General features: G+C 46.4%; 1 protein-coding gene across 1 annotated transcript in view; it reads left to right on the top strand.

The window, feature by feature from the left end:
* The first annotated feature begins 8,915 nt into the window (after positions 1-8,915).
* LOC149365123 (Na(+)/citrate cotransporter-like) overlaps positions 8,916-23,058 on the top strand; it is a 52,791-nt gene continuing 38,648 nt past the window's right edge. Inside the window, exon 1 of the mRNA XM_089575201.1 lies at positions 8,916-9,122. Coding sequence (XP_089431327.1) covers positions 9,044-9,122 — 79 coding nt within the window. The 5' untranslated portion in view covers positions 8,916-9,043. The remainder of the gene's footprint in view (positions 9,123-23,058) is intronic.

Here is a 23,058-nt window from a genome sequence, read left to right as displayed (position 1 = left end):
TCTTCCACTCCTTCGTGGCGATTTCGGTGATTTCGTGAAGCAGTGTGAGGGGTGTTGTGCCCATGAGCCGGGTGACGTGCTTGGGAATTCTGCCTCGAAGGAAGTTTCGACAAGCGTGTTGTGAGTCAGTGAACACATGTGCGCTTCGGCTTTGGGATTCGTGATGCCTAATGGCAATGGCCACATCGGTGGTCCCGGAAGTTTCGGCTGTTACAGAGGCCGCCAATAGAGCGGAGAAGAGGTGGTCCACCGCCGCCACTGCGTGCTTGTCATGGTCCGGGTACGCTGCGGCGTCAACATAAACCACGTTCGTGGGACTGGCTAGGCGTCGGCATAGGTAGAATTCTCGAGCTCGTCGTCTGCCTGTGTGAACTTCTTTAGGCATATGTTTCGATACCGGAGCCACACTGATAATGTTCCTATGTTGTTTTTCTAGGCAGCATTAACCATCCAATGCACGGATGACCGCAATTGTGCCTACTCGGCGTAGGATAGCTTGTCCAGCTTGGGTTCTCTGAAGTCTGTCTGAGATGTATGGTTGGCTTCTTTTAGTTCCGAAAAGGTGCTGAAGATTCCTAGGGTGGTCAGACGCTCTTCCGAGGTGTGTTTAGGTAGGTTAAGGGCCGTCTTGTATACCCCGGTTATGATGCTGTCTACTTGCTTCTCTTCTGCTTTCGGTAACGTGTGAAAGAGTAGAGCTTACGTGATTCGGCTAAGTACCAGCGCTTGCACCACCCGAAGAGGTCTTCAGTTCGCATTCGTAGGCGATGCCTGGTAATGCGGCTGATCATGCAAGCTATACATGATGAATGCAGTGCATGCAGGCGATCTGTCGTAATGCTCAAGCTATGCAAACAAGAGAACCTGTTCAAAGAATAAAATGGAGACCGTTACCGAGGCTCCAGTGATGCTATAATATATATTGAGTTCCTTGCCCTGCACTTACAAGCAGCGCCAAGCTTAAAAGTTTTTGATTGCTCCAGTTGATGAGAATGACTTCCCAAAGCTTAAGCTGAACACCTCCACTGTTTTAGCATGAACTCCTCCACTGTTCTAACGCGATAGCGTACAGCGGAGAAACCGCCGTAGTTGTTGGCGTTGACGTATCGAGAAAATCGGGATTGGTCGAGAGGGCCGTGACGTCACAACCCCATGACCTCAGCCGGGTCATTCAGACATCCCACAACGATCACGTAATGCAACAGTGATGACATAACTGCATAAACTGTACACGCAATTGACCAGCAGGGTCGTGACGTCATTATATCACCATTACGTAGTGCCTCTGAATATTCACATAGTCTAACGTTAGTCAATGTGGATATTTGCCATCAATTTGGACCGGGACGCACATCAGCTGTGACAGGAATCAGACGGTTCATATGCAACTCAACACGCCTGGCCGCCTTCAGTACACACATGCCCTTTAGCCTGGAGTGCAAATCTAAGATCACTGAAGTAGCACCGCCTCTGGACTGAGGGTCATGACGAAGGTGGAGCGTCGGCTTCTACAAGCCCACATCGACAAACGCATGTACTAATTAAAGCTCCTGCAGCTAGTGGGTTTCGTTTCGAAGCGGCAGCTGGAATTTCGCATGCTGGATGTCTTCGCTGAGCTAACCAAAAAATGAGGCGGAACAACAGAACAGCACGAAGTTTCTCAAAAAAGGAAGCTGCGCGCACTGCTGGACCAAAAAGGCGAGAAGTATAAAAAGCAACCTTAACGGTTCAAAACCTGTCTTCGTACCTCCTGTGTGCTACCGAAGAAATGTTGCTGAGCCTGGGCTTGAATTACAATCAAGGGAAGCCGCCGGTTACACGGAAAATGCCCAAGAAAATGTCTGAACAAAGGTGGTCGTTGTATTGAAAGAATGCGAAATCCACCTCGTCAGTGCATTCATTCCGAAACTGAGCGTAATTCCAACAACTAAGAGGGGAGAAACGTAGATTTCGACGTTCTTCCTGCGGGAAATGTAAATGTGGTTGTTGTCCTTGAGCACTCCGCGTTCCGCTAAAACGTTACAGAGATGCCCGACGTCAAAAGTACACTACAGTCTTCAAGGAATCCAGTCTGACATATAGAGTGGTCTTCCGCCTTCCAAAAAAAAAAAAAATACTCTCTAAAGGCTTCTTCGGACTAAAGCATCGCGTCCCGCGATACACGGCTTCCCGAACATTAATAAAAGTTGAAGTCAGCTATGGGCAATCATTAATTTCATAAGGTCACCCCTTTTTTGACTGTCAGGCTACCTGCCCAAAATCTTGGCTCCGTTGGTTGAGAAAACAGTGACACGCATTCAGGATTCACACGACAACTGAAAAAGTGAAAGACAACGTTCTGGGTGAAAGCGACATACTCGTGTCTTTCGATGTCTGTTAATCTACCTTGCTGCAGATACCTGGAAAGTACTCCTGAAGAACGACCCATCGTTTCCCGATCGTACACCGTTGGACATCAGAGAGATCAGCGAACGCATTTACTTCTGGTTGGCAAACACGTATTTTTTTCACAACGGCACAGTATAGCAGCAGATTTTAATGCGAAAGCATTGTATGGCTCATCAGGAACGAAGGAAAATTAAGATTTCTTTAATTAAATTTGTATCGAAGTTGGCTTCGAACCCAGACCGGCGCGAACAGATCAGCTTCGCTGGTCAGTTCATTAGAGCACTACGCCATCAGAGCTTTCTTTTTTTTTTTTTAAACATGGAATTTATTACAGTGAAGCAATATTCTATGTGCATGAACTATCTACAAACTACCAAGAAAACAACCAGAAATCAACACAATGGATAATACGACACACCTAAACCAAGCGCGAGAAAAGAGTCAACACAGGGCACATCACTACTACGTCATAATTTGATACACCTAAGCAACAATCCACTAGAAAAAAAGACAATGAAGAGCACAGCACTAGGAGCGGTTGCCACTGTGGTTAAAGCTCGGTCTCGGCATACAAGTCGTTTGGATGAACAATCATTTTGCTGATGTGGTCTTTTGAAGAAACAACAGATTCACAATGTCGGTCCGTCATGCATAGTTACCAGAGGTTGTGTAGTCTAACAAGTAAGACCATTTCTAACGGTTCACCAACAAATGGCACTGCAGTGAGATCTCGTACAGAATGAGATGTCAAATTGTCTGTTTTTTAATGCCCGTTGCGAGATACCTCACACGAGTATTGCTTATTTGCAAACGATTAACGAATAGTCAATCATTGGGGTACGTTGACGACTATTTTTCCATTCTAGACAAGCCACATCTACAAAGCTCCCTGGAACATCTGAGTTCTGCGGAGCTATTCATAAATTTTACGCTGGAAGAGGAGGCGAAAGGTTCATTGTTTTCGACGTCCTCGTCAAGCGTAATGTGCATCGCTTATGCTTCAGCGTCTTCCAAAAGCGAACGCACTCGGGATGACACCTAGATTTTTAATCTGCTCACCCTGTGGCTCGCAAGCCACCAGTGGTCGCATCACTAGTCAACCCTGAAAGAAATATCGGTTTCGACCCAGCAAGCTTCGGCAACGAACTGAAATTGGTAAAGAGGGATCTCGAGCGAAACAGACACAACCGAAATTTCTCCAGCAAATTGGCAAGAAAGCTCGAACACACGCCAGAAGCGCTAGAAGCGAGAACTACGAAGCCTGCTGCGATTCCCTGTGTGGCTCAAATTAGTGAAACCCCTTCTCTTTTATTGGTGCTCTCAAACACATAAATATAACACAAAATAAACAGAGAAGGAGCCCGGACCAGCAAGAAAAATGAAAAGGAGCTAAACTCTAAAAAAAAAAAAAAGCACACACAGTTTAAGGGGAAAAGCAGGGTACTAAAAGAACATGCAATAGACAAGTCACAGCACAGTCAAAGACAAGTCACAGTCGCAGTCAGACAGTCAAAGCACAGTGTGCAGGCCTCATCGAAAAGCAGGCGAGTAAAAAAAAAAACAAACAAACAAGAGAAAACCAAAGTTGCAGCACAGTCAAGGTGACGGTCACAGTCCCAGTCAGTCAAAGCCCAGTATGCACGCCACAACTAGACACACCCATGCCCAACAAAGGAGCACGGAACCTTCCTCTGTGCAGAGCTTGCGCAGGATAAACGAACGTAAAGAAAGCAATCAGCGTGTATAATTAGACAAGGTAAGTTGCTGGGCGAGTTGGTTCCGATATTCCATGACTATTCCATGTGTTGTGTCTCTGTCTGTGTCCTTCTTCTTGTCCCGTTCGTTGCGATGTAGCCATGGAATATTGGAAAGTGTATAATTAAGAGTTGTGCTGCTCATGAGGGGAACATTTTGAAGTAGAACAGCACGAGCAGAAGGGTCCCTCAGAAGACACCACAACGAACACAACGAACTAAGACGGACAGCGCATGTGTCTGTCGCCTTTCATCGTTTTTTTTTTTTTTTTGCTCTGTGCGGCGGGTTTTTCAGGAGGGGTCACGAAATCGGCTTCACGAGAACCCTGTTGGGACAGGTGAATGTGTGCGCTGAACCTAAAGAAAAGAGAAGACGCCAATTGACGCTTTCTCCCTAAGCGCGTGCAGCCTTTCAAGAGGCGATTTGTCAGCATTGGAGAAGCTCGACGGAAACTGAAACCCGGCAGCCGTCGGCTCTCACGTCATGCCTATCGGTTACCTGCTGCCGCTCGTGTTGCGTTGGGATTCAGTTCTGCGCACGTCATATATGCATGCTAAGAGTAGAAATACGCCACCCGTCGCGAACAGCAAGGAAAAATAGCAATTGACGCTTAGATATATACTTAGGAGAGTGCGCTGAATTCGTGGCTCGAGTGGTGCGTTTCATTCGAGTGTATCTAAAAAATAGAACTCTACTCGTCGTGCTTCCAGTGTGCGCGCACTGTGTCGGGTCGTCGTTCTCTCGCCTTTTCAGGCGAAAGCCTTTAATGGCTCGTAATGTCGTACGTTAATAAAGCGTGTCACACGCGTTTAACTCGGGAACTAAAAACATAGAAGAAAACAAATGGTTGCTTCAGATAGAGGAGGAAGAAATGAACCTAGAAGCCAAGTTTTATGACTGCAGATTAATTAATTAATTAATTATAGGCCAAAATGTCGAAATTGCGTAGAAATAACGCGGACGTCGATATATCCACGGGAACGGTGTGACGTCACATCCTTCGGAAGTCTTCACGGCATAGTAAAAATTGTCAAAGAATAGTCGGAAAAACGTCGGATCTGTGCTAAGTTAGATGGAAAAATGTGTAATTAAGCGTAATTAACACTTCAGATCTCCGGAAGATGTACAATTTGGGTATCGATATAGCCACGGGAACGGTGTGACGTCACATCCAGCGTAAGTCGTGAAGGCATAGTGTCCTCGGCTTTCCCATCTCAACACTTTAGTTGACAAAGTGTTCTCGCAATTTCTTTTTTGTTCGCCTTTTTTGGCGCTAACCTATTTCAAAGAGCGCACTGTGAGTGACGAACGTGTCCGGCCGCATATTCGAAATACTCCCCCGCTCCCTCTCCGCGCTCTTTTTTAAGAAAAGTATGATGACAACCTAGTTTGACTTGTGCATGTCAGATGCCTTAAGCTCTATTCGTTGTTAGACCAAGACCCGGCAACTGCTGCCGAAATCGCGCAGTTGAAGAGCGCGTCACGGAATCCATCTCACTAAGCTAAAAGGGCGAACTTGGAAATTAAATTAATATCGCCGGAAACTTGACCAAACTGGTAGAACATCATCCTCGCAACGAAAAAGGGTAAATGACGCTCAAAATATTGTGGTACATACTCCTAGTTGAATTATACCTAAAGTTCTGCAACCTAACTGGTTGTTTTACACAGGAGGTGGCGGGCAATTGCTGCACCATGCTGGCCGAATGCTGTTTCAGCGAGAGGGTGCATGGTGAGCTCTTGTCGCCGAGATCAAGCCACACCCCAACCCTGGTTGTCCAATTCCATAGACAATCCGCTTTTTTCTATTATTTCGTTATTCTAACCACGGTCCGCCCGCACGCCTTCACTGCATGGCTACTTACGAGGAAACGCAGCGCTTACGGGCTGCGTTCACAAAATTAAGACGTCACTTTCATTTCTGCGGGTACAGTTTCCCTTAGTACACATTCCCTCACCGCGGTGGCTCAGTGGTTATGGCACTCGCCTGCTGGCCCGAAAGACGCGGGTTCGGTCCCGGCCACGGCGGCCGAATTTCAATGGAGGCGAAATTCTAGAGGCCCGTGTACTGTGCGATGTCAGAGCACGTTAATGAACCCCAGGTGGTCGAAATGTCCGGAGCCCTTCACTACGGCGTCCCTCATAGCCTGAGTCGCTTTGGGACGTTAAAACCCCAATAAACCAATAAACCTTAGTACACATTTAAACCCATTTTTACGCTACTTACTACGCTTGAATGGTTGAATTAGCGCTGAAGATCTAAGAATTACAAATTTTGTAAATTACAATAAGGGTAATCTTCAGTTGTTTTCTTTTACCGGAGAAAAATGCTCCAGTGTGCATCGACAAAAAGAGACTCTGCTGATGTTATGACAGGGTTGACAGCCATGAAGACACCGCTTTGCTTGATCTTGACATACTACAGGTATATTACGAGCATGATGCATGAAAAGGAGCCCTCGCAACAGACTGATTTCGATAGCACACCCTTATCGTTAGGGCGTAAAAGTTTGACCCATGTTTCCGAGGGAAGTTCAAATGCGCAGTGATCTTTCATGCGATGAACGATAAGACAGCGTGACATCGAACAAATAAAATCAGATCTTCAACCTCCGCCTGATACGAAACCTCGTGATGGTTGTTCAGTGCGAGCCTATCTCTCTGTACACAGCTGTCCTGATATTTCAGGCGCTCGTTTATCTTGTCTCCGTCTCGCTTATCTCATCTCAACACGTGGGGATACTATTCCAGGAAACGTAACAAGGTTTTTGTTATCAAGGCACACAGTCCTTCCAGTCACCAGTCGAGTATACAATGAAGCCGAAAGTTGGGTGACTCGGTGAAATTCATGATGTCAAATATAGCGCGAAGGAAACAGAAGGATGGACCGGACGGCGCAGACAAGCACTTTTCCACGTCGTCCTGTCCGTCTTTCGTGCTTCTTTCGGGCAATTTTTTTGCATCATAAAGATTTGCAATAGCAACGCAGCAATAATCTTTGCGTCCAGAAACTGTGGCCTCACACTGCTTATCAAAACAGGAACTGTGAAAACCCTCGGGTGATACTCCTGTACATCTAATTCGGTTTATCATGACGCTGCTGATGATAATAAGACCGTTCAAACAAAGCTGTAGAAAAGTTGTCAAGAGCCTCAGGATAAGCGTGAAAATCATGAAGTAAAGGAGATAAAATATTTCGACCACACTTTGATTGCAAAAACGAAAAAGCGCACGATTACGCTGCTTAAAACATGATGTGAACGAGTGTCAAGAATCGGGATTGTTTATGGCTTATGGGGGTTTAACTTCATAAAGCGACTCAGGATATGAGGGATGTCGTAGTAAAGGGCTCCGGAAATTTCGACCAACTGGGCTTCTTTAACATACACTGACATCGTTTAGCACACGAGCCTCTAGCGTTTCGCTTCCATCGAAATGTGATCGCCGCGGCCGGGGTCAAACCTGCGTCTTTCGGGCTATGATAGCCACAGGAAATTGTCTGTGGTTCTCCTTCATCCTCTAGCCTTAATCTCAGATAATATTTTAAACAACTTTATTACTCTTAGCTTGAAATTTTGTTTCGTTGCGTCCCACTTACTCAGGTATTGTGCGTGGAGGGTGAAGTGATTGTGGATAAACTATTTTATTCTTTTAATCTCCTTGTAGATGAGAAATTTACTCTGAAATGTCATTCGTGCTCTAATGTTCCTTGTTTCCTTCCCTCGCTGCCTACAGAAATGCCCGTGATGGCGGCATAGGTATCGGAATAAATAAATGATAAAAAAATAAATGCAAAAGAAACAAATAAACATGTGTAAATAGGAATCCTTTTCCTCTCGCGCGTAGCCTCCACCATGCGATAACATACTGCACTATTAAAATGACAACGTTCACATTTGATGAGTTGCTCAGTACTGATTATTACTGTGATCGGTTCCATTCATTAAGTGCCGCAGCTCTCGCTTGCAGCTGAGCGAGAATAAATTCTTCAGAGTCAGGCAAGATGACATGAGCACCGTATCGCTTATCCCATTGTCCATCGTCATGCATTGTCGCCAGAGTGCATCGGCCAGAACTGAAAACCGCCTATTATGTGTCATCACGTGACGCAAAGGGAGAACTCGGAATCCCGTAATTCGGTGCATTGTCAAGTGGACTCGAGATTTCCCCCGAAGGATAACAAATGGCGCCTCCACAAGAAAAAAAAGAGAAAGGCAAAATTGTCACTTTGTATTCTTGGAATCGAAACACTGAGTGCCTCTCAACCTACGTATCGGCTGAGCCTTGAGTAGTCGTTGATTGCTTTACGAAAAGAAAGCATCGCCATCTTATCCGCCGAAATCTGGTTTCCATTGCCACGCACTTCAGAAGCAAAACTGACCGCATTCCTTTCGACTTTGCTCTGAACCCAGTCGTGACAGTGAGCTCTTCAGTCTCAGTTCGCTAGCTGTCTCCATCGACGGATGCACAGACTAACGCCAAGACTTTTTGCGACCGCTTTAAACTTTTGTTGCCAGCTCAGCTGATCCCCTAGCCAAACAGCGACGCGGAGTTAACAAATCAGTCGTAGCAAATCTTTTTCGCTAGGCCGGTAATCGGCAGCTTCCTCGGCTCGCTGTTTTGAACCTCGCGCGCCGTACTTCGTACACTCGCAGCAAGCATTGGGAGAGAAAGAAGCCCAGTCCGTGCGGAAAGGACGTGCTACACACAGCCTTCGGCTGCCTCCGTTACGCACGTGGTGAAACCGGTTGCTCACCGACGGCGGACAACTCTCGCAGCGGGTCGGTGCTGACGGCCGGGGGAACGCGCGGGCGGCGGCCGCCCCGTTCCAGTGACTCGGTGCAAGCTCGTGTGGAGCTGAGGACGCCTGTTTTCTGCCGAGATTCAAAGCGAGAGGAAAATGGTTTCGGGAATCTTTTACGTGGAGAAGCCGCCGACCGCGGATGGGCCAGACTGCTACGAGGATGCGAGATGCGGAGGTGAGTGGGTACACCCTTGTTATTGGCGCGCGCTTTCCGAGCGCCTCTGATCGGTTTCCGAAAGCATGGAACCAAATGGGATCCAATATCGTGGAGAGGAAACTGCGTCGTTTCTATGGGACACTGGATGCCTGTACTTGAAGCGTTGCTTTGTTTACTCTTTATCTGGGGACGCAATTCCAAAGAGTTGCCACATTTCCAAGTTGTGAGCTGAACTCACGCGGCAATTCACAGCGGCAGTCGTTGGAGCCCATTGACTTTTGGTATGAAGAAGCCGCTTACGGAGGCAATTAAACAGCCAAAATATAAATAGCTCATTGCGCGCAACGCCAACTTCGTAATTCACTCGATGAAGATGTTGGTGAAGATATCCCCCATTCCTCAATTGATTTAGTAGTCAGCAGAGGTTAATAATCAATAATATTGTTAGGAGTGGTGGCATACAAGTTAGCAGTAGACCTCACTGTACGGCGAAATGCATATCCGGTTAGTTCTTACGCAGCGCATGTGCCATAACCTAACTAAACGTAGCAATGAACCTGTTATGGATACGAGGCCCTCGCCGTAGCGACTTCAGTTTTCTATTGCGTTGCTGTAGATGTGCATGGGAGATTTTACTTCGTACGTGGAGCGGGGTGCCGCCGCGCATCAGCTGATTTGCTATCATCGCGACTTCCTTCGCTAACATCGCATTGGTGCCATGTGCTGAAGCACGACGCCTTAGAATCTCACCGTTCCGCCCACCGCCTACTTGAAGGATGAAGTTTAATTACAGAGCATTATTAGAGGTTTGAAAACGTGGCTTTGCGAGGCACAAAGTGTCGTGTACGGTGGGGATTTTTCTTAAATCGTAAGTTTAAAGGTGCCATACTTTAGCTTTCCTCTGTTAAAAAAAAAAAAAATGCCGGCCTCAAAAAGTCATCAGGCGGTCATTACTGCTTAAAGCGCTTTTCAGTACTGGGGACGCAGACATATTTCCGCAACTCCCCAATATTCACGGCGTTTTCATTTCTCCCGTTCAGAACCTATGCGTTGCCTACCGCATGGGCTCAACGGTTGCGGCTTTCTCCCGCTAACTGCATTGTTGCAGGTTCGATGCCTTACCACGGCGGCGATATACGTGGCACAGAACTGCAGCGCCACCTAAATGAAAATAGCACGATTTTTGTAAGAAAAGATAGCAGATAAAAAAAAATTGCTTATTTCTGTTGGTTCATCCAAGGTTAACGAGCACAAAAAGACGAACACGAAAGAAGACAACAAAGCGCTCACTCGCAACTGAACGTTTATTGCGAAAAAAAAAAAAACAGCAATATGTACACAAAAAGGCGAAAATACAAAGAAGCAAGAGACTAAGGTTCAATGACTCCGCACCAGGAATCTTAGTCAGGATCAGATTATACGCGCATCGACAAGAGATCTAAAGCATCTGTTGGTTCCATGGCGTAGTGAATTCGCACCGTAAATCATTAGGCAGGGCGAAAAAGTAAGATGTTGAAGAAGCATAGACACGACAAGGGAAGTGCTGCTGTTTCCTAGCTAAAAGAAATCGACTATTAGCGCTGCTTTTTCTAAAGAATAAGGCGTCAATTCATATCTCTTTCCTAGAAGTGAATGTCTTCTAGTCGTTTTTCTGTTAGAGACCAAGCATTAACAGCAAACACGATATTTATCATTTGGCCCAGGGGATGTTACCATTTAGGTTGCATTCTGAAACGGTTTCGAACCAAAATAACTATTTAAACCACAGACGAAATAAATTATTTCGGGTCTGAAAAATACATTATTTTTTTTTCAACCAACACTTAGCAACACGCCAATCATTTACAGTTTTTCCTAGCTAACTGTTACGTTTTAAACGCTTTGAAGGCAAAATCATGTCACGTTATTGAATTTCTAGGCGTAGTCTGCTCCCGTTGCGCGGAGTATGTTTCGGAAATACGTGCCACGGTGGCCATAGTTCGGAGATGAAGTGCGGGGATATGCGTGCGCTGAGGCTTCATTCGGAGAAGGCCGAGAATGATGAAGGGACGAATGATGAATGGCCGCGACTTGCATTACACAGGGGTAGTTGAAGCTCATTGGAGAAATCTCTTGTCTTGAGGTAGACTCCACTTGTATGATGATGATGATAATCATGATAACAGGGTTTTCTCTGAGTCGAAAAAGTAGCGAGATGGAGAGGTGCTGCGTTCAACGTGGAACTCACTCACGGCATGATTCATTCCCTGACTGATTGATTGAGTTATTTTTGACACTTATTTATTACTTGGAATTAACTAATAAAACCATCTTCGTATTCGTTTTCTCATCCTGAATTCGGCAGTTGTTTCCAGGCGTGAGGGGGGACAGAGCTCGTGCATCGAGTGAAACTAAGGGAGCATGGAGACAAGAGAAAGGTTCTTGGCGCAAACGCGACGCCGCAGCTCGCTTCAGGTCAATAAGTCTACCGAAATAGGATTTCGAAACGTCCCCATGCTTAGATCTGGTATTTATTTGGACGGAGCACAGTAACCAATGACATTAGCTGAGGCAGTGGGCAGTCAGGGAGAGCTCATCTGAGTATGTCTGTTCGCTCCGAAAGTAAATTTGGAATTGCAAATATTTTTGCCATTAAATATATAACATCAGAATAGCAAGTTTCTAAGATGTGGGAGCTTTGCAAGAAAAGTGAGACAAACAAACCAAGAAAGAAAAGGAAAAAGAAAACGCAAGAAGTCCGAAAGGATCTTGCGGTCTATAGACACGTACGCTAAAAAGTGAACGGCACTGGTCGCACGTACAGTCTTTGCCAAAAGTAACCAGGCTGCATGGTTTGCTTCTCATTCGTACAGTAGAACTCTTACGGCTTCCCTGAAGATCCAAAAGTTCTTTGAAGGTGAGGACAGGGGTTCTCCTTACCATACAGAGATTTAGAGCCCGAGGGCTGGCGTAATAGCTTTAATATACGACTGAGAAGCAAACTGCGACCTGGTTACTTTTGGCAAAGACTGTATATACATGTAAAAGCCCATCTAAAGCTACCGCTTACGACGTGTAAATATATTGGTGTTTGTTTTAACCTCGATCCTCACTTGGAAGGGTCATGGCAGCCACATTACTGTCAACGCTAATTGTAAGCTGGGATACAAATTTTCATGCCTTCTTCCTCAACCAAACTAACACTTTATAAATCTTTGGTGCATACTATGCTCCAGAATGCTTCGTCAATATGAGACTACCCCAAAACTAAGTTAGTGACAGCAGCTATTGAAGCAGTATACTATACTGCGCAGCCCATTTTATTTTTTCTAACTATAATCGTTCAGCAATGCTAACTCTCATGCATACGTTACTATTACCGCCCCTTGAGGTGCGCCGAAAGGTGTCACGACTGAGCTTTTTCTTTAAAATTTATCACACGAACGAAGATCTATAAAAAGCGCTGTTCATCCCCTCTACCTCCATCTCATCAGGCATTCATCATCCGCCCAAAGTCGGCATTCCACTCTGCACACTACTATATTCTGGACGCTGTAGCACTACTGCTTGCTTGGCAACTTTTGCCTCTTGCTAGGACGTCGCAGTACATCTACTCGCAGCTTTAATTAGTATTAACAACATTACAGAATTAAAAAAACCGGCTGCGTGAACATTTTATCCAGGTTAGAATATACTCTCTTATCTTTCCTCACGCTGTAATCCCGCATGGCAATGGCGGCGATTTTCCAATTATATTCGTTATTTCTGTTGTTAATATCGTTTATACATCGTTTTTGCTAACTGCGTTGTCGCTGCTTTGTGTCATAACTGCTGTTATGACTGTTTCTAAATAATAAGAATCTTCGAATACCACGTTGTATAGCTTTGTTGATCACCCTAATATTTTTATTGCATGCTGCATATACATGGTCTGTTCTGAAAGTAGTAGGACTCATTTTTTTAAACAAAATTTATTTAAGAGAATAGTACAAACGATTACAATTTTTCAAGGTAGCACCCTTCCGCCCCTACACGCTGCTGTCAATGAGTTTCACAGTTTTCGTACGCCTCCAGGAACGCCTGGACCGGAATGATGTTTAAATCCCTCGTCACGGCCTGTTGAACCACCTCTACCGATCCGTTATGTTTCCCCTTGAGCGTCGATTTTATTCTCAGGAATCGAAAAAAGTCTGGCGGGGCCAAGTCGAGACTGTAGGGGGGGGGGGGGGGGGGGGGGGGCTGAGGCAGCGTTGCCGCCTTGTGCTGGGCAAAACATCGGGGTCCTCATTCACATGATGAAGAAGATCCTACCGGTTGGCCTTTTCCTCCTCTGACAACACTCCCGGCACCAACTTCGCGCACGCTTTCCTCATGGATAAGTTTTCTGTCACGATCTCAAAAACTTGGGTTTCAGGAATGCTCAAGTCATCAGCAATCATTCTCATACACATTCTACGATCACTGTTAAGTAAATGTTTCACTCGCTACACATTTTCGTTGGTCTTGCTGGTCGAAGGGCGTCTGGAGAGGTCGTCTTCCTCCACTCTTTCCTTACCTTCTCGGAACAGCTTGTGCCGCTCAAAAAACACCTGATCTACACATGGAAGCGTCACCGTAGGCCTCCTTAAACATGTTGTGAGTCTCTTTCCCCGTTTTACCAAGATTTACTCAAAATTTGATCGCGTATCGCTGATCCAGTAAACGCTCGATGATTCTGCGTGACGAGACGTTTCGACAGAGGTTCACAGTACAAGCGACCTCCTCTCTTTAACGGCCGAGAGCCGACTGCCGATTTTCTACAGCATTCCCAATATCCCCCTTCAACGATCCTGCACGCGCAGACCACCTCTCGTCCGCCCGTTCGCCCAGGAAAAAACCAGGCCTACTACTTTCAGACGAGACCCTGTATATTGGAATATTATGTAATCTGTACTTAATTTACCCCGTAATCCATTATAATGATGCTGCAAGAATATAGTCCACATGAGTTAATTTTTTACTAAAAAATCCTGTTTTGCATTGTTCTTATGCATCATTATGTAACCGCGTACTGCCCTCTTTAATGTCATCTGCATGGGCAAAGAGGCAACTTGAAAAATAAATAAAAAGGAATAAATAGGGTGCCGCTGGTGCGCATCGTTTTGGTCAGACGATCGCCGCATGCCATTTCAAATGTCGTCTGCATGTTTCGAGCGCAGACAGACGCAGATCGAGAGAGAGGGACGACACGCGTGCTACTATATGTGCGACGCCCTTCTCCCTCGGTCTTCGTCTGCTTGCGCTCGAAGTATGTAGAACCAGTACCAACGAGCTCAACTTTCCATTCGACAGAATGTCGTATTTGTGCATTCGTTCCCGTAATCTATCAATGCGGCACTCATCGTCAGGAGCCTTTTCCGTTGGCTAAGTATTGGGCAAGAGGTTTGCATTGAAAAGGACGCTGAAAACGATGGTATCCAAAATTAGTAAAAATTGATTGCACGCTCTTCCGGGCTGCGTTGATGTTTATCCGGTGGCAAGAAGTAAAACGCATTCATAGCTGAGAAGATCTGATTTATAATTGAAACATTCCCCTCCACCATTTGATTCCAAATTGCGACGTAAGGATAGAAAAGGGCTCCGTGATTACCGTTTAGAAGTGAAAGGCGATGTAGCCTAGCCTCAAGGATCCACGACGAAAAAAAAAACGGTCTTGACGTCACCTGAGCTTGCTTGCAAAAACGGCCGGATGTGGCTATACCTGCACTGCGTACTTTTCTTTTTACTTTTTCTATACCTTATAAGAACACCGCTTTCCATGAAAGCCGTGTCTTCGTCATTAGGTTTAGGTTTATTAGGTCTTAACGTCCCAAAGCAACTCAGGCTATGAGGGACGCCGTAGTGAAGGGCTCCGGAAATTTCGACCACCTAGGGTTCTTAACGTGCACTGACATCGCACAGCACAAGGGCCTCTAGAATTTCGCCTTCATCGAAATTCGGCCGCCGCGGCCGGGATCGAACCCGCGTCTTTGAGGTCAGCAGCAAATTGTGTTAATATGTTCGTATAGGCAAATTCCACTTTCTCCTAAGCGTCGCTTGAAAAACCTTGGAAGGTCTAATGACTCTTTCGAGAGGACGCATGTGTCGTCCTGCCCCGTGGTTGCAGCCGAGTCCTGTGTCATCTGCACTGCCGCACTATTGCTCGTTTGAAATGCAACTCGAGGGCGGGAAAAACGAATTGGAAGGAGGAAGCGCCGCCCCATTATCGGGAAACTAACGGCGCGTAAACTATCCAGGGGCTGGCTTAGCACGCAACCGTTGTTTGTCCATGTTTCTACTTTTCGCTTGCTCCCGCCGGACGCAAGGGCTGAGGAAGGTAAACGCGAAAAGAGCTGAACACGCGACGAAGGGTCAGAAAAACAGGCATTATAGTGGGAAGAGAACGCGAGGAAAGGTTCATCCACAGACTCATCGACACGTGGTGTTTGCTTACAACATTTCGAGGAGCGCTGTTTTCGCCGCGGTTCGACTTCTTCATACCATCCTTTGTGCTCTCATTTATTGGAACTGTATTTCCTGCCTTCAAACTGTGCACAAAGGTTCGAATGTGCACCGAATGGAGGTCTTGTCTTAATTGGCGTTTGGAGATAATATGAATAAATAACGAGAATTAAATAAGCAGGTCTCGAAATTTCAAATAAAAAATACGCCAACACGCCTGCTCTGAATTACCCGAGAAAACTTCAGTGCTCAGGAGTAGTGTTATGTATAATCTGCTTCATACGAAAGCAAGATATGTACCGTCTTTGCCCAGGTAACGGGGATTGTTTATCAGCCGTACAGAGAAGCCCTTATAGGGCACCCTGACTTCAGGGCTGCCATAAGTGCTTCGCTACACGCCTATGAAACAAATCCGTTTGCTTGAATACTTTGGCAAAAGTGGTAAATCGCTGGCTATTCACTTGGATGCTCGGCCATCTCTCTGTTTATGTGCTTACTGGCACTGGCTGTCATACTCCTCACCGCCGAAGATTGAAACGCCTTTCACGTCATTGTCATGCGCTACCGACAACTTGCGGTCAACTTCTGGAGGCGGGCGCTCATCCCGAATTGAAGTTGTGCATATGGGGAGGAAATGAGAGCACGAAAAGCAAGGACTGTCTTTTTTTTTTTTGATAATGGCTTTAGACAGTTTGTCTAAAGGTATCGTGAAGCAGTGGAGGGTTTATTGAAAAAAAAAAAATGTTCTCTCCACAATGTGTTTCGTCGCTATTCTTTCTGCGCTTTCTTTCGCACCGGCGATAACGCGACGCGAAGAAACGCTAGAGTGTTGCAACGAGGTGATAAGTTGAGCTCGTTGTCGCATGGTCAAGTGCGAAACCAGTTCTCACCCGGGACGCAGCGGAGCAAGAGACGCAACACGTCGCTTGACAGCGCGTGCTTTGACTACTCTGCCGTTCCTTCTTTGCAAGCGCTGCTTTCACCCGTGATAACGCGACGATGGTGTCTGGCTTAAGAAACACAGAGCGCGCAGAGACGATAACCCGTGCACGAGATGAGCGCGTCCTTGAATGAATCGTCAGGGCCGCTCAGGGTCAATTGTGTTTGCAGCGAGTGACCTCGATGGGCCGGTGCCTGTGCAACCAAGGAGAATGAACGGCTCTTTCCTGCTGACGCGGGCTCGTAACAAGACGGCTCTGAATAGGGAATACGTAATAGTCTGTTTTGATTCAAAACAAGTTTTCGTCTTACCCACGCACCCCAAAAGCTCAACTTTATGCGATGAACTAACGTATTAACTATAAGACCTCACCCTGAAGATTACCAGCAAGTGAGAAGCTAACGTGGTAGTTGTAGAGGCAATATTTAATTATGGCTGTGTTAAAAAATTAGAGGGGACACTTAAGCGCCGCCTTAAGGGCATGGCGAAGTAGCGTATTTGGTTAATTAATGCCCATATATGCGGAATTGGTCTTTCTAGACGTTAGGCTTATAGTTGCCTGGGAGTTTTACATACTTTGAAATCGCCTTTAAATGCTATGTTCGCTTGCCTGCTGCGCCCGCTTATCAACCAAGCGTTATTCTCGTTCCCGTTCTCCACCGGAGGGGCAGCATCCCCTAAAGGTTTGCGGTGACAAGGATGATGAATACGAGTGAGAGTTAGTCTAAGGTTATTGCGGAACCCCCCAAGGTGGGGCAGATTTCTAATATGGGAGCAATTACTCATTAGCATAAGCCCAGGCGCAGTCATACGGCTACAAAGGAACGGTATACAACTTTCACGAGAAATTCTTAGTTAAAGATACATCCTGTTCCGGGATTCTAACCCGACAGCAACACCTGTCCGAGGTAGTCGATTTGCCATCTAAACTATGACGGCTAGCAGATGTGAGAAATGGCAGTGGTGTTAGTGCAATTTTTCGCGAAAGTCCCCCAAGGTGCAGTAGATTTGCCCCAACATCTGCTAGCCACTCTGGTTAGTTTAGTTGGTCAGTGAACGCGGTACAGCTTTCCTTTGCAACCGCATGGCTGCGCTTGGTTGAATTCTAAGGAGCAGTTACTCAAAGTCTGGTAACCTTATTTTGTGTGTGAAAGATGTGCAGCTTTCCGTTGTAACCTGCTGCACTTCGGTGGATACTATTGATAATTTCTCTCCTAATGCAAGCGAATGTTATGTCTGCAGAACATTGTTTTTAATATATCAGTCATTATAGGAGCACTATGGCCCCTCACAAAGGCATTCCCGGACTTTGCCTTAAAGCCCTTAAAGCAAAGAGAAACCTTTTGCAATTTTCATCAATAAATGGTACAGTGAGGCCATAAGGTTTCAGCAGCCCCAGAACGACGCAATATGGTGCTCTGGAAAACTGAGGTGCATGCCTCTCTAGGTGCATGTCCCCATGTCCACCGAGAAGTCCTAGTTTTGAAAAGGCTGCGTCCTCACTTGTCAAAGGCCACTTCATCTGTTCGGGAAACCTGTTGTTGAAGGGTGACGCGAGGCGAATGAAAGACAAGTCACGTCTCCAAGTGCACGAAGAATAAAGAGTGTCGGAGGGCGAGAATCCGGTGCATGATAAGATGAATCCAGCACGCGCAGGTCGCCATGAGTGAATGCCAGTCTCTTCCTAACGGCGTTCACAAAACATTACCGCCTTTGCAGCAAGAGCAACGCATTGTGCCATTGGTACTCTGCCATTAGCACACACTGTCTACTCTATGTCCTTCCACACACTGGCGAATGCTTAAGAGATCAAGTCGGATTTCTTTTATTCACATCCCCCGCTATGCAGTCTGCTCATGACCACATTTGCGTCTTTGATGTACAGATCGAGATTACTGACACGACTTTGTTTCAATTGTCGAAAATTTAGCTTCGCGTACAACTTCTCGCTGGGTCTTGTGCCAAGCGAACATTTTTGATGTGGCCAAAAGCCAGATCCAATAATTCCTGCGCGTGGCTTGTTCTAGAATAAAAGAGATGATCTCACAGGGTAAGCAAATCGCCTTGCTATCGGGTTTCGAGAATACCGCGTAGTGTCTATTCTGTGTGCCGACGTTCTGCGTTCAGAGGCACGGCGATGCGAAACATGACTCCGTGAACGCCGGGATGCGCTGCTAGAAGAACGTGGCTACTGAAAGGCGCGTGATTACTCAGGATATTTATAATGAAGCTTAACTAGTTCCTGTTTTCAATCGATCGATCAGTTGATAATCAATCAATTAGTTAAAGAATTCGATGCTCATTCGTGTCGAGTTTTGAGCGCCAGTAATAACACCTTTTCTCAGTGGCGCGCCGTGATGATGATGATGATGATGATGATGGCGGCTGTGGCATGTGGCTTTCGCTGCTGCTTCGTCACTTCTTCTCATGCTACCCGTACAAAGCGTTTGATACCGTTGTGGTCTATGCAGGAGACTACAAAGTCAGGGAACGGTTCAGTGTTGACCGGAAACTGGAGACCACTGCTACTAAAATTTTTGTTTCATTAAATTGATCAACGAGGAATCGTGTGATGCATCTATTTACTTTCAATACCACACTCTGGTGTTACAGACGTGACATCGATGAGAGGTGAATTCTATACAATCTGCGGGCGCCACACCGAACATTCGGAACGGATGCGCTTTATACTCTACGATCGCGGACTCGCGAGATGCCAAACTCGTTCGGTGCTGCGAGATTGCCATCAGGCGCTGGGGACCACTGCGGTGTCGTGGCGTTGAACTGTGCGGGAGTTTCTTGAGACGATGGCCCCCGGCGGTCAGCCCTGGAGGTTTTCCAAGCCAAACCTCACATAAGCTGGTCTTTCACTACCAAGCTTAAAAACTACAAAGAATGCTCGCTACATTCAAATCAGTGCGAAAGCACGGATTTTTGCTACGTGGAAGACGACGAAGAGCCGGCAGTGCCGCAGGACGGAGCGCTCGAGCTTGGCGTACTGACAATGGAACCGACAACGGACGATTCTGCTCGGGGTTGGTACCCATCAAATTAGTGCTTAAGTACTAAAAAATTGACAGATGATTACGATAGTCGGTAATGAGAAGCTTGAGCGCAGCTCTTCACACGTGACCTGCCATCGTTCCCAGGTGGCACGTTACGCAGCAAGCCAGCCTTCGGGATCTTCCCGTGGCAGCCACCTTCCGGTTGTCCATTCCACCGCTCACACCGTGGCAGGCGTTTCACTCTGCTACTACCTGCCACGGTTGTCAGGTGGTGCGTTACGCCGACTATGACGCGGAACCGATGACCGGGCACCTATAAGAGCAGCGCTCTAAAACACCACCGAGCTACACCCCACGTATTTTGCACATTTTTTGCCCTTCCTCCGCGTCGTCTTCTTGCGCGTGAAACCCACAGGAATTTACATAATCCCCGCAGTAGTAGATACCGCACACACACACACAGATTATGTGCGCAAAGACTGTTGCTTAACATTGAGAACTGTCAGGGGTAAAATTATGGCACAGAGAGGGCATACAGATCGTTTCTTGATACACACAACGTCAAATGAGGGAAAGCCTCCTCCAATACATCGGTGCAGGAAAAACAAAAAGAGGGAAAGTGATCAAAGGAGGGAAAGAGACGACAGAGCGAGCAGCAAAATGATTGGCCTAATCACCAACACGAGAAGAGGCATGAAACAGAGAGACACCTTGCAGCTAGTACGGTCTTCCATAATCAGCAGAATGGCGTACGTCGCGCCGTACCTTGCGTTGAAAAAAGCACACAAAAAGAAAACCAACGTCCTGATAAAGAAGATGCACAAGAGAACCTTCAGCATACCAATAACCTTGTCAACAGAAAAGCTACTGAAGCTGGTAATCCAAAACACTCTGGATGAAATAATTGAAGCCCACCTAACATCGCAGAAATGCCACTAATCCAACAGCATGTGACAGGCAGAGGTGTGTTAGACGAACTCAAACGCTATGCATAACCACAACGCAAGGCCGACATGATGGTCCCGAAGAGCTGAACAACAATACACAAGGAAAGCTCATATCAACGAACATACACTCGGTTAAAAACGCAGGTAGAAGAGAGGCTAGAGCTCAAGCCGTAGAAAAACATTGCAAGGACAGAAACAATCAACTCACAGACGCGGCAGAGCCGAGTTGGAGGCATCATGACGATAGCAGTCACAGCGTGGGTTATCAATTTCAGAAAAAGCTCATCAGTCCGGTGCAAAGACCGAAGCGGAGGAGGCATACCATACCATACCATACCATACCATACCATACCATACCATACCATACCATACCATACCATACCATACCATACCATACCATACCATACCATACCATACCATACCATACCATACCATACCATACCATACCATACCATACCATACCACCCCGCCGCGGTGGCTCAGTGATTACGGCGCTCGGCTGCTGACCTGAAAGACGCGGGTTCGATCCTGGCCGCGGCGGCCGAATTTCGATGAAGGCGAAATTCTAGAGGCCCCTGTGCTGTGGGATGTCAGTGCACGTTAAAGAACCGCAGGTGGTCGAAATTTCCGGAGTGCTCCAATACGGCGTCCCTCATAGCCGGAGTCGCTTTGGGACGTTAAACCCGATAAACTAAACTAAACACGCCTCCATCGAGGAAAGGGAGCAAGGCAGGAGGTCGATTCTGCGTCGTATATACCCACCGCACCATAGCACACTGTTCTCTTAACAGAGACTTCGATGAACGTGGCGGCTTTGCGTGGCGATCTGCCATGCGGCTCTTCCAGAGGCTAAACAGTCCTACGAGCACTAAAAGGTCACACGGGACCTTAAAACCTTCCGTTGAAAAATGTCCTCTCCCTCCCCCCCCCTCCCCCCAAAAAACAAAAAAAAAAACAAAACAAAAAACACGCCACCACGACAAAGCACAAAGCAACGTACGATCAATAGTTTCTGGCTGCTGACACAAGCGAGAGTTCACAGACCTTGGCACAAAAGTCCTTTTTTCCCGAAGCCATGTTTTGACAGGTAAACTTCAAAAAGAAAGTCATTGCGGTCGCTTGAACACACATCCGTCGCGTCCGCTTTAATGCACTGTGGTTTAGAAAGGAGAGGTAAGGCTGCCAATACATCGGTGCAGGAAACAAAGGTTCAATCAGAATTCTTGTACAGTTTATCCAGAACGCAGGTGAGAAAAATTCTAAGGAAAACCGTAAAGTGAGAAAATGGAATGTGTCGGCGAATTCTTTAAGAAAACCCCACAAAGGCCCCTCACTCCTATGACCAATGAGCGCAAGCAGAATAGGCAGATGCGCACTTAATCATCTTTTAAACACAGCTGGGAGGAAGGGATGGTTTGCTGTTTTAAAGAACGAAAAACCTTGAAGAAAGCTGATGAACAACAAGTGCGGAATACCAGCTCCACCAGCCTCCAGCGGGAGAAACACTCGACGCTTAAGTTCCCATTGAGAGCGTCATACAAAAGTCCCAAAAATTATATTCATTGCCTGCACTTCCTTCCTTGCACAATGTAACACCTGCGTGACATAGATACGCCTCTAGACCAAAAAGATATTGTGCTTGTGAAAATAGAGACAGCTCCGTGCCCATCCAAGCCTGGGTTTGTCGCCTAACTAACGAGATCTGAGAATCCCAGTGAGCCCCGCTATTACGATACTGATGCAAAGGAACCCCACAAATACTGCAAATGTTCGCAGTTTCACCTGATGCCGACAAAAAAGCTTTGTTTTGTACTCCAGTGACCTACCAAGAACCGCTTTGATTTCTCAACGTTAACAGACGCATCCGAACAATCACAAAACCGATCAGTTAGACGCAAAACCTGGAGGTTCTTTCTTCTCGACTGCAGTTTGTGGCATTAGATTTATTAGGGCAGCACGAAGTGTGCGGAATCAAAGACCGTAGTATTCAAAACCATATCCATATCGCACGTTCCGTGTTGGAGGCAGTGTCAGATGAGGTCAGTCAAGTGGCTCTACAGACTGATCTAGCTGGCAAAAGCTTTTGATAAGGTGTGTCGTGATTGTTTGTTTAGTGTATCAGCAAAATCAATGGTGATATCTTGCTTAAAGGCATAGAGCTATGCTATAAAGCGGCCACTATAAGACTGATTGTTAATAAAAAGTTTACCAAACCTATTCCACTTAAAACATCTGTTCGACAGGCCTGTCCGCTATCACCTTCGTTATTAGCTTTATATCTTGAACCCCTATGTCGTAGTATCATCAAGAACACAACAATTCGTGGCTTCTCACTATGGCAATGCGAAATTGAGATTTTAGCTTATGCAGATGGTATTGCCCTTTGTGGCTCTGATAAAAAGAGTAGGCTACCGCCACAGCCGAACACGCCTCGTGTTAAACTGCAACGCATGTGCACCCTCGCGATGTGCATTGCACGATCGTCTTCTTCAACTAATACAACGATGAAATGAATGTTCGCGCTTTGAGCTGTGTGGCGGTAGTGACGGAGAGATGTGCGTTGCATGCGCTGGCGTGGACAACGTTGTGGCAGAAACATGGGG

Source organism: Amblyomma mixtum, chromosome 2 (assembly GCF_055824585.1).
Source record: "Amblyomma mixtum isolate Tamu chromosome 2, ASM5582458v1, whole genome shotgun sequence".
In the NCBI taxonomy this organism is placed as follows: Eukaryota; Metazoa; Arthropoda; class Arachnida; order Ixodida; family Ixodidae; genus Amblyomma; species Amblyomma mixtum.
The sequence above is the reverse complement of the archived record's forward strand: the minus strand, read 5'-3'. Positions and strand labels throughout refer to the sequence as shown.